Here is a 17191-nt window from a genome sequence, read left to right on the forward strand (position 1 = left end):
TTTTTAACTTTCGTGTGCTGTTCTTTCAAAAATTAAGCAAGACAAATAAAGGTACCACATGGTATTTTTCATTGTTGCTAAAGTGGTACATTTGTACCGTTTTCTAGGAATTTGTTTGGGTGTGTCTTAAATTGGCTTTTACTCAAGCTCTTTTACCGCATTACACAAGGGTTCTTGAGAATGAACTTAATTGTCCCAAGTTAAAATTATTGGTGTTGTTTTGCTCACTTGACTCTGTGACATTGCATGCTTTAATCGCCTGAGAATTGGCAATGCATTACCTGAAACTGGTACAATTTACTGACAATTACTTATGACCTATGATGATAACTTTTTTATACAACCTGTGGTAAACTCGTGCCAAACAGTTATGAACTTTCTACATGCACTATATGGACAAAAGTATTTGGCCAAACTTGTTAATTATTGAATTCAGAGGTTTCAATCAGGCCCCTTATATCCAGTGAAGGGTAATCTTAATACTTCAGCATACCAAGACATTTTGGACAAGGCTACGCTTCCAACTTTGTGCCAGCAGTTTGGAGAAGGTTTTTTTCTATTCCAACATGACTGTGATAGAGCCTTGTGACCTCAACCCCATCTAGCACCTTTGGATTGAACTGGAATGAAGATTGCGAGCCAGGCCTTCTCCTCCAACATCAGTGCCTTATCACATAAATGCCCTACAGAATGAATTCCTGCAAAAACACACCAAAATCTTGTGGACAGCCTTCCAAGTAGAGTGGAAGCTGTCTTAGATACAAAAGGGGGACCAACTCCATATTGAAATATATGTATTTGAGTGTATTTACTATGAATTGTTAAACTGTCACAGCATTAGAGCATACTATTTAATATTTTAATGTACAGCGATTTTAGTGAAATTGTGTCATCCTGTATGAGAGGTTTTTAGAAGAGTAATGAAAGCTGGCCAAGTTAGCACTAAACACAGAATTCTGTTATATTTTTGATTCATTGTAATGAGCAAGGATGTATCATTAACGGCACTTTTATTTACAGGGATAAGAAATAATTTTCCCTACAATTATATAGATTTTCCCGCCACAATCAAAATTTCCTTGATGTGTTTTTTAATCTGGAATTATTTTTATTTAAATGTCATGATTTAATGTTAGCATTTAAATGCTGTGTTTAAGTCACAACAAAATTTATAATTGTTCAAGTTTGATAGGGTTTTTCACAGTCACGTGGGGGGGTTACGCGCCTGTGGCGGGAAAACATCAAACCGTTTGGAATATCCCATCAGACGTTAGCGGAAGAACAGAGGGGGTTTCTAATAGGGGGACAGTAACAGCGGGCGAGTCGCCGGCTGGAGGAAAAAGGAAGCCCAAACCAATTCAATTCGCTGTGGACCTTCATTAAGTCGGTCCTTGGGTTCTCTGGATATCCTTTCGAAGTTTTGGCCGTGACCTCTACCCGCGACCTCCACCACGAAATGATAATGGTTTCCTCCCTCCGTCTTCTGTAGACTTTGAATACAGTGAACAAAGCCTTCCGCTATCTGTAATAAATCACATCGCGTTTATGCGCATGCGCGAAGCCGCAACTGTAAAACTATAAAAAAAATATATATATATATTTTTTAATTGCCTGTTTAGTGCACGGTTTTGTTTGTTTCGTCCAAAAATAATCTATGAAACCAAGGCACTAACTAAAATGTCTAGTGCATGTACATTTTTCCCTAAAAATGTAAATAATTATGAATGACCTGTTATGTACTATTTTATTTTATTATAGTCAATTGACTATTAACTATTGGTTTTAATTGTCTATTTAAGTCGCACTGTTTTTTTTTTTCTTATAGGTTATTTTAATTAATAATAAAGAAAAACATTATGACAAATTACACTTACAATTTTATGAAAATTCTACGCACCCTGATTGTGGGCTATAATACGTTTGTTTTACGTCACAAGTTCGGCCAGGATCAAATTAATACAGTATAGAACGTGTTATCATTATTGTTTGGAACCATTAAATTGTCCCTGGCTGTAAATGTTTGAAACTTCTGCTTAGAAATATTATTATTATTATTATTATTATTATTTTTACACCATTTTAGAAATAATTCAATTTTGTTTATATAGCGCTTTTAACAATGTTCATTGTCGAGTTACAGAATCAACTAAACGTCAAAAAATCAACTAAACGTCCCTGAGGTGGAATCATCAAAGTGACATTTTTTTGTATCTTAAATGATAGAAAGGCACCAAACGTGTTTTCTCAATGGCACTCCTATGCAGGCAACAATGAGCAGTCTTTGTTTAAGAGCATAGTCTACATCAATATACATCATTACTGGTCACGTTTTTATTTTGACATATTAAGAAGTGCTTTTTAAAAGGTGTAGTCATTCAAGAAGTCAATAAATACCTCTGAAAACAAGTACCTGCCATGCATAGTGCTAATACTTCAACTCCTGAGGTCACAGAGGTCATTCCTGTATTGTCCTCCCTCTTCAGCAAGCCTCCATTAGCCGTGAAGCACAAACGGAGTATTGTGTTTTAGCTGCAGTCAGACAGCCCTGGGCTGCTCAGGGTCAGGCAGGTGGAAAGGATGGCCACTTTTCATGAGACCCCCATGCTAATTTTAGACCTGAGAAATCTCAACCTGTGTCTCGATGAAACCAAGAATAAATATGAAAAATTTAAATGTAGTCGGCACAATCTGTCCATCAGCGATAGCTAAAGATTTTCTTTTGGTCTGGTCTGTTTTACAACCTGTTTTTATTCTCTCTGTTTTTAATTCTAATATTGAAATGATTTCAATTCTTCTTCTTCTTCTTCTTCTTATTATTATTATTATTATTATTATTAATAATAATAATAATAATAATAATAATAATAACATTAGCAGTCTTTCTAGATCGTTTTACATGGAAAAACAAAAAGCATTTACACGCACTGCTTTGCAGTTATTGGATTCACGGGGATGTTCATAACATTTCCGTCCTAATCAATTAAAATCACGAATTGCTGATCGCTGAACTGTATAAATTAAGAAATAATCTATTCATTTAGTTAATTAATTAATTGAGAAACAAATTTTAATTTTCTGTTAAATATATTCCATGAGACAGATCCAGTATTAGCAAATTATGATGCATTTATTGTTGAATGACGATTTAAACTTTTTGGTATTTGGTAGATATAACCATAAAAGCAGCCGAGATTTTTATTTGTTTGTTTGTTTGTTTATACATTTCTGTTTGTGGCTGTTATTTAATGACCTTTAAAATTCGAAATAAGTTCAGTGAATTTTAGTACAAATTGTAACGAGTGTTACACCGTTGCGTTTTATTATTTATTCGTATTTCTTTCTTATTTTTTTTTAGATGTTTTTAATTCGTCTGTAGCTTTGAATCGCCTGCATCATGTAGCCATTTGGAAGTTATTACTACCGGAATGTTGACGTGATGTCTTTTTCTTTTCTTTTCTTTTTTCTTTTCCGGTGGGATAACTGGTGTCCTGTGCACTTATTTTTTGTCCATCAAAGACAACTTGCGGAAGTTTTCATGAAAGTCAAATAGATAAGTACCGTCTGTATGTGTGTGTGTGTGTGTGTGTGTGTGTGTGCACGCGTCGGTGCTCACCTGCCGACTCTGTGCTTGCATCAAGAACAAACACAGCTGGGAGGAACCCATAAAGGAAGAGTCCCAGTGCCCGGCGTGATCTCGGGGCCAAATCATTCCCGGGAGTCCCGGTGCTCCAGACTGCTCCTTCCTGCCTGCTGATATAACCCAGGAAGGGTAACTATTCATAACTCTGACTATGTTAACAGATATCATTAGGATAAGATGTATGAACATGTATGCAATAGTGACATTAACCTTGTATCGAGTTGTATTGCTGTTTTGTCCTAATAAATGTGGGGTGCACTTATTTTTTATACCTTTAGGACTTTTTCCCTCATATATCATAATTTACTTCCTGTCTGTCTCTCTGCCTCTCCCTGTCTCAGAGCAACTTACACAACCTGGATGTTTTTCCCCTCCTTCTCTTTCCTATGAAACCAGTACCTCAAACAAAAAAAAATTATACAAGCAATTAGTCCTCGCCCAAATTGCTGGAAACATTGTTTAACCTTTGACACTGCAGAAAGTCGTTAGGTGTCAGAGGTCACAGCTTGTTTTCCTCTCCGACAGTCGCTTTGTGGAAAAAATGGGGGCAAAAAAGTGAGTGCAAAAATAGAGTTAAATCAGAATGAGGTAATGTCTAATGTTCTGCCTAGTAAAACTCAGTTTACGTTTTTTTTTCTCTTTCTCTCTTTAAATTATTATTACTATTATTTTCCAATCAATTTAAAATCAATTTTATAACAAAATATTAGTGCTCTTTGCAACAAAATAAAATTTATAGATACTTGATCGTGTTTAATATTTTTAACGTAAATGTTATGTAGCACTATCTGTCATGTTTCCTCTTCATTTCATTATGTTTTTATTATATTGTAATAAATATTTTAAAGGTATAAACAATACACTACTATGTTTTATAACACCTGTTTATAGGCCTGAAGGGATTCAAGTAAGAAACAAGTTATTCTTTACAGAATGAAAAATGACACCACAAAACATCTGATGTTATCTTTCGTGCTGCTGTTGGTTTCTTGATAATAGATCAAAAGATCTTTAAGAAATCCGATCAGTAGTGTGCAAGTTCTTGTTTTGCCCAAGGAACTGGTGTAGAATCTGTGTTTGAAAAATGTAAACAGACGCGTGTGGCAGCCTGCACGGTGCAGGTGGACTGACGTTTTTAGTTGATGCCTTTGCAAGTATGAATTGTGTTAAATTGTCAAGCCACTGTTTGCCAAACGACTCCAGGTTTGCTGTCCAGAATAACTTTGCGATCCTGTCTTTCTCCCTCCCTCCATCCTCCCCTCTCTCACTCCCTATGTGTGAGGTGAACTATATGTTTTTGTTGAATGAGGTGACTATAACTTTTATGCATTTGTTCTGCAGTGTAATGAAAATGAAATCTTTACATGTTAATGTTTCAGTGCTTCCTTTCCAAATCAAACATGTATAAATCATGTTTAGACACACACAAGTAGAGCAAAGGAGCCTTTTTGCCCCCTGGGCTGTAATTAGATAAAGCCCTTAGGGAATTCTGACAACGACTGAACAAGGTAATGGAAAATGATGTTGAAAGTAAAACATTTAATGCTTATTTTACAGGTTCAGCTAGGTCATTCTGTCCAAATTTATTTTGAACTGCATTAAGTCAGTGCCATGGTACAAGCTTCTCCGAGTTTGTTTAAGATGGCCTAGTGTTTCAATGAATAGTAACTCAATCAGGAACAACAACGAAAAAAAAATAACATAAAACATCCCAAGGCGTCTCAACACCTTCAGATCAGAGCAACATGCAAATGTCTTGCCTACCTAGAAGCTTGATGGGCTCAAGAATATATAACTTATGGCTTTTTTTAAAAGCAAAAAAAGTGCATCCAACACAAAATATTGTTTCCAGTCCGCAATAATGCATTACTTCTTATTGTGCTGGCATCTGTACTGTAGACTTCAGATCCTCCGGTGGCATTTTAAAAGTCTGATAGTGTAAAAGTCACCAGGGCAAATAGGAGCTGAACTCCATTCCACCAGGCCTGTCTGGATTTTCCGTAAATACATTTCTCCGTTTAATAAATATGGCCGTTCATCCACCTCAAACGACACGCTAGTTCCAAAACTCAACGCAAGCTTTGGACATGGAGAACTGTAGTTGTGTATATGACAGAGAGAGTGACTGTTTGTCTCAGGGTGTTTTTGGTTTGTCTTTGTCGTTGTGAGTCATTATCTCGGCCCGTAGTCATAGTTTGGGGGTGCGCTGCCAGTTGAGTACATGTTGGCTGTGGCTGGGTTCATGTGAGGAGGGTAAGTGTGACCCCGGATGCTGGGTAAAGGGTATGGAGCCGCCCTGGTTTTTGCCCCTAGGTAGTGTTCATAGGTGCTGGGGTATTTGTAGGGATGATGGTGCAGTGTGTCTGCCTGGTGGCCATCGATGCGCAGTTCATGAGGTGGGCTACGAGGTCCAGAGGTCAGGGGAACAGCATGGAGGCCGCCTGGCACCGGCAGGGCGGGGCTGAGCACACGGGACATCAGCTGGTGGGCTGGGTCGGCATGAATGGGTGTCCCGTTGGGGTCACGATCGTAATCTCTCCTGCTGTCCTCTGTGGAAAGAATGAGAAGAGTTTGAATGAGTAAAATGTTAGTTGCATTACGTGTCTATTGCATATGTGCTGTTATTTATAATTTATAATACAAAAAGACTTTTGAATCGGTTAAGAATTGGTACACAAGACAGAGAGAGAATTAAATATCATTTGCAAAAAAATTTAAAAGGAAGACTGAACAGTCATTGGTGATACTTCTTTGTACTTTTAATGTCTATTCTTCGCCTGAAATTGGTTCATTAATATGGTAACAGTATTTTTTTTTACACCAAGGTTTTAATTTACCTTTGCAAGTAAAAGATACAAACTAACAAAAAAAGTGTACTCTCAAGGATACCATGCCAACAAGAAATGGTACAATTTTAAGCAACAAAATTGTAGCAATGGCAGAACAACATGATAAAACATTGACTATTGTGCCTTTGAGTATTTATATAATCATCACAGGCTTAGAAATCAAGGTCTGTGTATCTGCCCAGTTGCCACCCTGAGGTCAGAAAATTGTTAACATTGACATTAAGATTAAGCAAAATCACTCTAGCTTGGAGCGCTTCAGCCATCACTCCATTGGAAATGCTTTAGTACAATTTGGTTTGCTGTTGGGAAATGAAGTGTGCTGTGAGGCAAGGTAAGTTATAGGTCTCATCTGCCAAACAGCCTAATGCGCTCAGGAAATCGCTGTTCCACAGAGCTGGAGTATGTGAGGGGGGAAAAATGGCAGGGAGGATGTTTTTGGTCTGTGCGGCGTATGTCCTCTGGGCATGCAGCTGTTCAAACTTCTGTGTATTGAGGTCTGCAATCTGCCAACTGAAAATATTAAGTGTTCGGTCTGGTGGAATGTATTTTTTTCAGAAATAAAATGTCACCACCATGTCTGATGCTAGTCTACTCTGGTGCCAAATCAGCGTAATGGCTTTTCAGGGGCGGTTATGTGGATTATTGCTGCAGCATGTATTTACAGGAGGTATGCTTGTATTCAAATAGTAATTAAATACCTAAAGTTCTAGCAGATGTACAAAACATAGCAAAAACTAGCAAGATTTAGAAATTGCACTGTAGCGTAGCAGGGTTGATCATGAAATCTGCACAGATCAAGCATTTTATCTTGATCTACTTAAAAAAAAACTAACTGTAAACTCATTAAAAAAGTTCAAATAGTTCATAGCTACCTTTCTCTGTACCGTTCTGCTGTGGGGGAGAAGACATTGGGTTCCTTGTTCGAGCAAAAGCACTGATTATTGGCAGTGAGCCTGGCCTGTGATTCCTGGGCCTGAAAATGAACACAAAGCAGTCAGTAGCATAATCACAACATTTCACCAAAAAAAAGGGGGGGGGGGGGGGGGGTGTCTTTATAACTGTACATCTTTTTATATGTTCAAAATTTAGACTTTCACTAAAGCTGAATATATTATACTGGGTGATAGTAACTCTTCCCCTGTATTTATATTCTTTGCAATATGCAGTTTGAGAAGTTTGGATTTTTATATTTAAAAGATATCTATAAATAATTTGGTTATTCACCAGGAATTGTCAATATACTCACCAGTCTTCAGGATCACAGTCTCGAAATCCCTTTGCAAATGGATTACTGGCGATTTTTAGTTGAGTTATCTGCCGAGTAAAAAGTAGAATTTGTAGTTAGATAGTAAATCGTTGTTGTTAGTAATAATAGTAGGAGCAGTTTGAGGCATAAATTAATTGTAACATTTCTATGTAAATTTGAAATGAATAGAGATAGTAATCCATTTTATATTTCAAAAGTCTTAATTGTTTATTGAGTATCCTAAACCATGCTATATTACAGCCTACCTACATGGACTTTTCATCTTTCATTCCGCCAGCACACAAAATGTTTTTTTCTAACAAAAAGGGATTGCTCCGTTCATTCCCTAGACTAAATATAATATTTAATAAACATAACTTTCAAGTCTTGTAGGGTTTTCGCCTTGTAATATATTTTTGACATATTTAACGTTTTCACTCTTTAGTTACACTAAGCATGTTAATGGTTAATGACTAGCGGTAGATGTGCGGCCGAGACATTCCAGACAGACTACCATGTTAAAAGAGCGCAAGGTCAAACTGATAGAAGACAGAGCAGGAAAAGAGACAAGGAGAAAGAAAGAGAGAGAGAAAGAGAGAGAGAGAGAGAGAGAGAAACGAATAGAAAGGGGCAGCACACATACCAGCTGCGCACTAACATCACAGATATGACAGTGCTGAGAGGGAAACCCCCTTCATTCATTACACGCACTATATATCTGCGCCAGAGATTTCATTTTTTAAAATAAATTACAAAAAACATATTTCATGGTCTATCACGTTTACTTCTACTTGATCTTCAAAAGTATTTTACAAAGCAGTTTAAAAACCTCATGCATGCATTCGCAGTTTGTTGGTTTAAATATACTGCAATTGTAATAAATTTAAGTTGATGCATGTCTTCAACAGAAATACAATAAAATACAACTTGCTTATTCCCAAACATTAAAAAAAAACAATTTATACCAACTCCTACAGTATGTTGAACCAGCAACTCTTCTCAAAGTCTATCCCATGTGATATATGATTAATTCCTACACGTTTTCACGTGTTGACTTCCGCCATATGAATTTAGCAGAAAGCCCTCCGAAGCCACAGAAATGGTTTCCTTGAGGCCTAAAAGCCGCCCTAAGCTCTGAGTTGTGGATTGAACTGTGGTTCTTTTTGAGCAAATAAAAAAATCCAGCATTTCAGTTTACTCGCCCTGCAACACAACTCCCCTGCTTGTAATCCAGGCGTCCTAGTAGGAAATGGTGATAAATCAGTAGTGAATGAGAGTATTCCTACCCTGTGGTTCTGGTAGGCTGTGACGGCTGTGAATCGGGTCTCCTCGAAAACAAACGTCTTATAGTTTTCCTCCGCGTATTTCTCACTGTCCTTGCGGGGGTCCACGTAGACGACATGAAACCTGGGCTGATACCTGTGCATGGAGTTCAGGATGATCTGCAAGAACGGACAACAAGAGTGCATTGTAAGAAAAGAAAAGAAGAAAAAAAAAAGAAAAATAGGCCTACGTATAAATACAACAACAAAAAACGCGTATATTTTTCAAACCGCTCAGGAAAAAAAACACATTAACTACTACTACTACTACTACTAATAATAATAATTAAGTGAATGCCGCGCTGGCATTTCCAGACAGTATCCAATAATTGCATTATACTAATTAGTCAATCACAAAATTAAATAAAAAAACAAAAAACTCACACAAAAAATCTATTCTACTACTACTACTACCACAAATAATAATAATAATAATAATAATAATAATAATAATAATACATTGAATGCTTACTACGCTGGCATTTCCCGACAATAACCTAATCAATTATGCATTATGCTATTGAGTCAATCAACCAATCACTAAAGGGAACGCATAGATACCCTGATTCTGTACAATCCATGTCTCTAAAACTATGCTAGCTATAAAGATCAATGTCGTGGCATTACGTACACTAATATACAGTATAAATATTTCGCTCTCTATTTAAAAATAAATAAATTCTGTATTATAAAGCAGTTCTTAATATGAAAGCCTAAGCGTACTCTATCGCCTATATGTAGACTAGTGAAGGTTTATTTCACATTTATGATAAAAAAAAAATTCTCACATGTCCGTTATCATCCAGTAGATTGTTAGTGAGTTTAAGTTTGTCGAATGAGACGATTTGTTTCATCCACTGAGCTCCTTTAGCGGGAGAATCGGGGTGATAGTGAACCCTGCCCGGGGTCGCAGGATCAGCTTTACCCGCTACCAGCCACGACGAGCTGTGAAACGCATAGCTTAAAGAGAGAGAGAGAGAGAGAGAGAGAGAGAGAGAGAGAGAGAGAAAGAATTATGTGAATTATGTGATACGCATCACAGTGGCCACGTGTTTATACATTGTGTTTATTATTCTTACTGTATTTACAGTCTTGAATAGCTATGAAATCACATACACATTGTATGTAACAGCTGTTAAAACAATATTAAGCTTTTCATTTTAATATATCCTAAAATTTCTTCCGAATCATGCAGAATAAGCATGCAAACTTTTACTGACTACGTACAATCATATCGTTTAAAAAAACTAAATAATAGAGTTCAGCTTGTTGCATGACAAGTTCGCGTATTTTTGCGCATAGGATAGATTTTGTGTAATAAATGTCTGAATCTGAAATCAGGTTAAATCAAGAATTTAGTCTCATTCTGTACATTTAATTTTTTTTTCTTATTTTCTTTCCATATTATTTGTGAAATAATAACTATTATTGTGACTACATGAATCAAAGAGCTATTAATGTTGCACCACAGCCTATATTGTTTATTTATAATTTCAAAAACGTGCCAAATGTTTCTCAAAAAAGAAATGCCACCCAATAGCTTGTAAAACAGCTTTATACATTGTCGTGTTCTTAAATCATTCAGTGAAGATCCGACACTCAGGAATCGAATGAATATGTGGACACTTTAATCTTTCATATAAACATGCTTTATTGTATGTATGTAATAGTACAGTATGCAACATCATATTTTATTTAGTAGTAATATAAGTAGTAATTATACAGACAATAGTATAAATTAAATCATTTCATCCGAATGTGGAAGAGTGCAGATTAAAAGAAAAAAAAAATACACTCATAGACACGTGGGTCCTCTCCTAGACACTTTGGGTCTAATAAAACTGGCATGGCTAAAAAAAAAAAAATCTTCATTATGGATGACTTTATTTTTCGTTATTGTTTTTGGTGTTGTCCAAAAAAATTATCTTAGCCCTATTGTTGTTTGACATCAGAATTAAAATAAACTGCAAAGACTTATTCATTACATAGTTATGCACTACATTAATATAATGTATTATTTTTTAAGCAGTATCCCGTTTTTTTAAAAAGGAGAACGCGCTTTGTTGTTGTTGGACAGCTTACTTACCGATAGCGTTTATCGTCAACTGGTAGGAAATCCATTAAAAGCATGTAGTCAGCCATGGGGTCCATCCCAAATATTTTCACTTGGAAAGTAGGAAACATTCGTCTGGAAAGTATACACCACTTTGTTAGAATTATTTTTCTTTTAAAAGAACAATAAGGGTATTCTAACTGCTGGTTAAATTTAGAAAATCAGTAATATGGATAGACACACCTACTATCTTTTTCATTTATTTAATCTCTAAGGACATGTAAAATAAATAAATAAATAAATAAATAATGTTTTCACTAGTTATTGTTAACTTTGGGTGTATAAACTTTATTTTTCCCAATTTTCAAACTTTGTAAAACGTGCAAACAAATGTGGATTTTTATTTGGCCAAAAAGGACGGAAGTATGTATCTATATTATGTATCTATATATTGTAATATTTAATTTGACTTGGTATTTAAATAAAACAATACCTGACATATATATTTTTTTAAAAATGTATAAAAATATATATATATATTTTCTGTTTTTTTTAAACGAATAACATGGGTTTTCTTTTTTAGATATTTGATGTCGCGCTATTTCTTTCCCCTTTTGTATCTTACACTCTCCCACCCTTTCCTTCCCTCTAGCAACAAACGTGGTCTATAGGTTTTTCCATCTGCTGTTTGGGAGTGAAAGTGATCCTCCAGCTCGTCGCTCCATTAACATCAGAGGGTATTCAGAGGTGCAGTTGTGCTCAGGTGAGGCTAAAGTAGCTCTGAAAGTGCTTTCTCGAGGATCTGATGTTGAGAAAGTTTTTGGAGTGACTGATTACCCTACACACACTGAACAAGCATGCAGAATAATCCCACTGCAACGCTAATAAAACGTCTCTCTCTCTCTCTGTGCTTCTTGGCATTTCCCACATGTAAAATAAAGAGCTATAGTGCAAATTCTGTAAATGTAGCAGGTAATTATCATACAGTATAGCCAGAATCAAAGCTGGCTTGAAAAGAAGAGTTTCTATATCTAAATAAATTTGATGTAAATTCATCCATGGCTACAGGCTATGTGTATCCATGAACTGAGGCTCGTTCTATCATATTTCTTATATTATTATCCTGACCTGTCTCCCGGTCAATGGAATGTAATACCCAATGCAATAATTAGTGTAATTCACAATATGCTTGTTTTTTTTTTAACGACAAAGTCCCGTGAGTAACAGTTTATTCATCATCATAATCATCATTATTATAAATGGTAAATCATTCCACATATTTTATAACATGTAGTTTTCGTTTTAAATATCAAGATTAAATAGCAAATAGTAAAATGATTTTAATTATTTGATAAACAGTTTTAAATCCTAAAGGCAAAAATAGAATTAAAATAATAAGCATCTTGCAGTTATCACATATTATCAACATGAATAATCATCATATATTTGATGCAGTATATTTTTCCCTGACTCAGAAAACAATCAGTTTCACATTATACTGTATGTTAAAACGCCTAATTGTTAAAAATGTATTTGCTTTACACTTATTTTTAGTGCAATTAAATTATATCACTCCTCTTTTTTTCCCACTCGGAGTAAGCTCTTATTTCTTAGGATACACATTTTTAGTTTGTGAGCACACTGTTTTGTTTACGATTTTTTTCCTTTCTATCTCTTTAACCTTTTCGTATAAATTATGGCATAACGGCTTATTTCATCAATCAGTGAAAAGTGACGTTTACTGTCACTATTACAAAATAGATTTTCTCTTGCTAACAGATTTTCATCAGCTCTCAGACCAAATAATAATATAATTAACTGAAGACTTAAATAGAAAGATAGAAATGTTTTTTTACAAAATAAAATCTATTTGCCTAGCATTATTATTATTATTATTATTATTATTATTTCATTAGCAGCTGAATTGTTGTGGCGTACATTGCAAATTACAATTCATATAAAAAAAACATGAATCCACATATATTATTTGTTTGCACCCATTACATCAGAATAAATCCGAGCAGAATATATCTTAACATATGTAATGTCGTGCTGAACTATTATAACAACATAATAATAGGATGCAATTTAAAATGTACAGTACCAGTTGAGCTCTTTTTTAACCACGATTTAGCTAATATCATCAAGTCGTGAATTATCCTTAATGATTTGTCGCTTTTACGGTTTTTTTATTATTATTTTGGGAAAACATCATTTGAATACTCTAACAGTGTATAAGACTATTATACCTTCCATGCCATCTAATCGTAGGGTGTACACACACACACACACACACACACACACACACACACACAAAACAATGATAGTATTGCAAGCTTGTTCACTGCTGGCAAAATAGTGGTAAATATTAAAGCTTTTAGCTCAGGGTTTATTATTTTGGAACATATGCAGGAAAATTTGTTTACTATTGATTTTCATAAATACATTTCTTAACATCGTTAAATATAAAGTCTAAATAATTAACTTTTCAAATAATTGTAGTTTAAAAATGCTTTAGCGGTACAAATAAAAATAGTTTTAATAAAATATAATTTCAATATAAGAATACGTAGCTGAACCAATGTTCTAGTATGAATAGTTAATAAGCTCTTCAAAGTACCACACTACAAGTATTAATGGTTACTAATACTCTAGTGTACCCGTAGTACTACATGGTAATAAATACTTTATTGTACCACTGTGCTAATATTAAAGTAGTTCATTTTTGTACTGCATAAGTATTAAGAATTTATAAATGCCTTACTGTGCAACTGTTCTAGTATTAATAATTAATAAAGTTTTTAAAACTCTGCTGTGTTAATATTAGGAGTTAATGCATGCTTTATTGTATTACTCTACTGCTATTAATATTTTATAAATATTTCATTGTGTTACTATAAAGAGTTGGTCAATATTGCTATTGTTTTCGCATTTAGAAGGAATAAATACTCCAGTATTAAAGACCATCGTGATAGTGCTACGAGCTTATAACTGTTTTCCTGTATAACTGTAGTATTTAACTGAACACTATCTTGCATTTTAGTTTTTAGCGTTAATTCGGTTATTTTTAGTATTGAATATGAGTTCAATGTTCGGGGCTATAACTCTCCACCTGTTTGCAGATAAACAGCGCAAAAAGTGTTAATTTAACATTGCAGGTGATAATTCAGTTAATTGTTTCGAAATAAGACAGGTGTTAAATCGGCATTTCGACACTTTAGACGTGCTAACTGAACGCTTATTTTATCAAGCAAATGTTAACCTCTCAGCAGCAGACCAGCGCTCCAGCTTTAAATCATAATTTAGAGTTTTAAAGCCAGCTGTTGGACACTAACCTCCCAGCCTTGGTGACGATCATTTCAGTTCCGAGCTGATTAAACTCGTCCCAAAGCGCCTTCATCTCCAACTGCACGCTGATGTTGGCCACTTTGGGGTTCTTCTTGACCAGAGACTTATTCGGCGTCGACGATGAAGAGGATGAAGACGAGGATGACGAAGAAGAGGAGCAGCTGGTGGTGCTCGGGTCGCCCTGCGCTGCCTCGGAGCCCGAGTACGGCGGGTAACATGCGGCCTGTGGGGCAGAAGGGCACGACTCGAAGTGGCCTTCATGCTGGCTGCTGTAAGGATCCCCGGGGGACGGGGAGAGGTGGTGAGGATGAGGATGGTGGGAATGAGGGTGGGGAGGATGAGGATGGTAGCTGCCCGGTGCGTTCAGGCTGTTCAGGCTGCTAGTGGTGAAGGCTGCAACATCGCAAAAATGGGAGAGCTGCGTCAGCCACGGGCTCGAGATGGCTGAAATCATTCCCAAAAACGCAGAAAGCAACACAAAATTAAAAACAAAAAGTTTTTTTTTTTTTGTTTTTTTTTCTGAGCAGTGCTCTGTAGGGTTTTAGAGGCTAACGCAAAGACAAAAACGCACACTCGTATATTTTACACAGTCCAGGTTCGAAAAAATAATGTCAAATAGTTTTTTGGCATTGATTGAAAATGCATATAATCCGCAAAAAATGAGAAAATTAAATCAAGTAAAATAAAATGATTTAAGCAAAATAATCAAATGCGTAAATATATATTTCCCGACGCGACAAAAAAAACAATTATCTCCTTTCTAACAGTGTGAAATGTTTAGATCGGCGGGAAATATAATGAATTAATCGTATAAAGCCATCCAGTTTGTCGTAAAACGCGTCGTGTCGATGATCACGAGTAAAGAATTCGCGCTGTTGTTGTGTTTTTCTTTCTGCGACTTCTCCAATCTACCTCTCTCTTCTCCTGCCTGTATGCTAATGCGAAATCCAGACTTACTTCTCTCTTATCTTCTTCCCATAGGGCCTCCCCTTCACCACACACGCGCGCGCACACACACACACGCACGCACGCACGCAAATCCCCGGTTCTTGTTTGTATTTAGATAAGGCACCGCAGGTATACTATCCTCTCCTTTACCTTTATTTCCCTGACTGTCACTGATTGACCCAAGATGTATGTTCTATTTACTTGTAGCACATTTTAGAAATAGGATGTTTATGAATCGTGCATTTTATCGTCCTGCTTCGCTTAGTGTATAGCAAGTTAAATGCAAATGAGGAACATATTTAATTTAGACATTTAACTTTTAATCAAAAATGACTTAAATTTCAAAATACTATTTCCCAACTTCAGATATTTAATTGCACATAAATGTTAGAATTTAGAGTTCATTTAAAATTTGTGAAAAGAATATTTTAAATTTAAATTCTTTTAAATAAAATCCCAATATATAATATTTAATCATACCCCTGAATGAGATTTGAGGCCACTTTGGGTTGCATAAAAAATAGAATAAATACAATTTGCAACACGTTTAAAGACTAGGCCTAAATGTCATAACATCACACCATTATCATACAATACCATTTATTACTGCTTACTAATTTGTTTTATGTTTATTTTGCATTATTTGTCGTGCACCCTTATCTACTAACTTTTGCACGTCATTTTGTAACAATCACTTTCTGTTCTTTTTTGCATGCCTTTGCACCCACGCTTTTTTTCTACACATTCCTGCCTTCTGCTTCCACGCATTTCTGAATACATTTAAATGATCACTCTGTTTGTTCTTACTGACCTTACTGCTGTTTTATCTGCACGTGCATGCTGCACTGTGCAGCAGTAAATGAGCAAACGTCTAAGCGACGGGCGCGAGCGTCAGCCCGAGCCGCCGCCGCTGATAAAGCAAAAAATAATAAATCGCAGCGCAACAAGTTTATTATTTCTGTGTGTATGTCCCTCTCTCTCGCTTACCTTCCATTTCCCTGGTCACGGTGCTGTAGTGCATGGTAGTAAAGGATCCGTGTTTGTCAAAAGTCGCGTTTCCTGCTGCTGAAATCAGAGAGTCGATACTGAAAGCATTTGCTTTTGGAGAAAGAGGACTGCCTTCGTCCATAGGAGACAGACAAATCATACAGGTCTATGGTATAAGACCGAAGTTTTTCCAAGATCCCGCTATTTCCAGTGTTCCCTCGTTTTTAGTCCAGACAACAGGAAGATCAACAGAAGAAAGAAAGTTTCGTGGTTTCGTTAGCGGTATCGTCCTTTTTCTATCTTTCTTTCTTTTTTTGTTCAAAGCCAAGCCATTTCCAGTTTAGCCACACATGGTCTGCTTGTCAGCTCGACTTGTTTTAAACACTCCGATTAAAAGACTGTGTCCCGACATGTCTCCTGCCGTATATGAAAACAACATTTCTCATCCCGACGAAGAAAAATATGAGCGTTTTCTTTCTGTTTTTTAAAGGAGAACTTACCCCCACCGTGGAACAGTCCTGGCTCGATGTGTGCCTGCAGGAGAAACTATTGCAGACAGTGTGTGTGTGTGTGTGTGTGTGTGTGTGAGACTGAAAGCTCCACGCCTACCAAAGAAAGTAAAAAAAAAAGACTGCATGCTTTTGCACTGGGATGTTTAATTTGAACAGCAGTGTGTCAGTGTAAATGGTAAGGCTGCACTTGTACTGTAAATTATTAATCATTAATGATGAAATATTAATGATTGCACTTTATAAATAGAATTCAGAAGATCTATGTTCTGATCAGTGTGGTGAATAA

The 17191-nt window shown here is 35.9% G+C and overlaps 1 protein-coding gene across 2 annotated transcripts; it reads right to left on the reverse strand.

The window, feature by feature from the left end:
- Positions 1 to 5159: 5159 nt before the first annotated feature.
- tbx1 (T-box transcription factor 1) lies at positions 5160 to 16966 on the reverse strand. 2 transcript variants are annotated; one of them, XM_053480467.1, is made up of 8 exons: positions 16394 to 16966; positions 14446 to 14851; positions 11144 to 11245; positions 9846 to 10017; positions 9022 to 9177; positions 7736 to 7803; positions 7362 to 7462; positions 5160 to 6189 (listed from the first exon to the last, which is right to left on the reverse strand). In XM_053480467.1, exons 1-8 carry the CDS (start codon positions 16551 to 16553, stop codon positions 5813 to 5815), a joined length of 1542 nt encoding a protein of 513 aa, XP_053336442.1. In that variant the 5' UTR covers positions 16554 to 16966; the 3' UTR covers positions 5160 to 5812. The 2 variants fall into 2 exon arrangements, with proteins under 2 accessions (XP_053336442.1, XP_053336441.1); XM_053480466.1 differs by having other exon boundaries at positions 14446 to 14902.
- Positions 16967 to 17191: the final 225 nt, after the last annotated feature.

This window comes from Clarias gariepinus, chromosome 21 (assembly GCF_024256425.1).
Source record: "Clarias gariepinus isolate MV-2021 ecotype Netherlands chromosome 21, CGAR_prim_01v2, whole genome shotgun sequence".
Lineage (NCBI taxonomy): Eukaryota > Metazoa > Chordata > Actinopteri > Siluriformes > Clariidae > Clarias > Clarias gariepinus.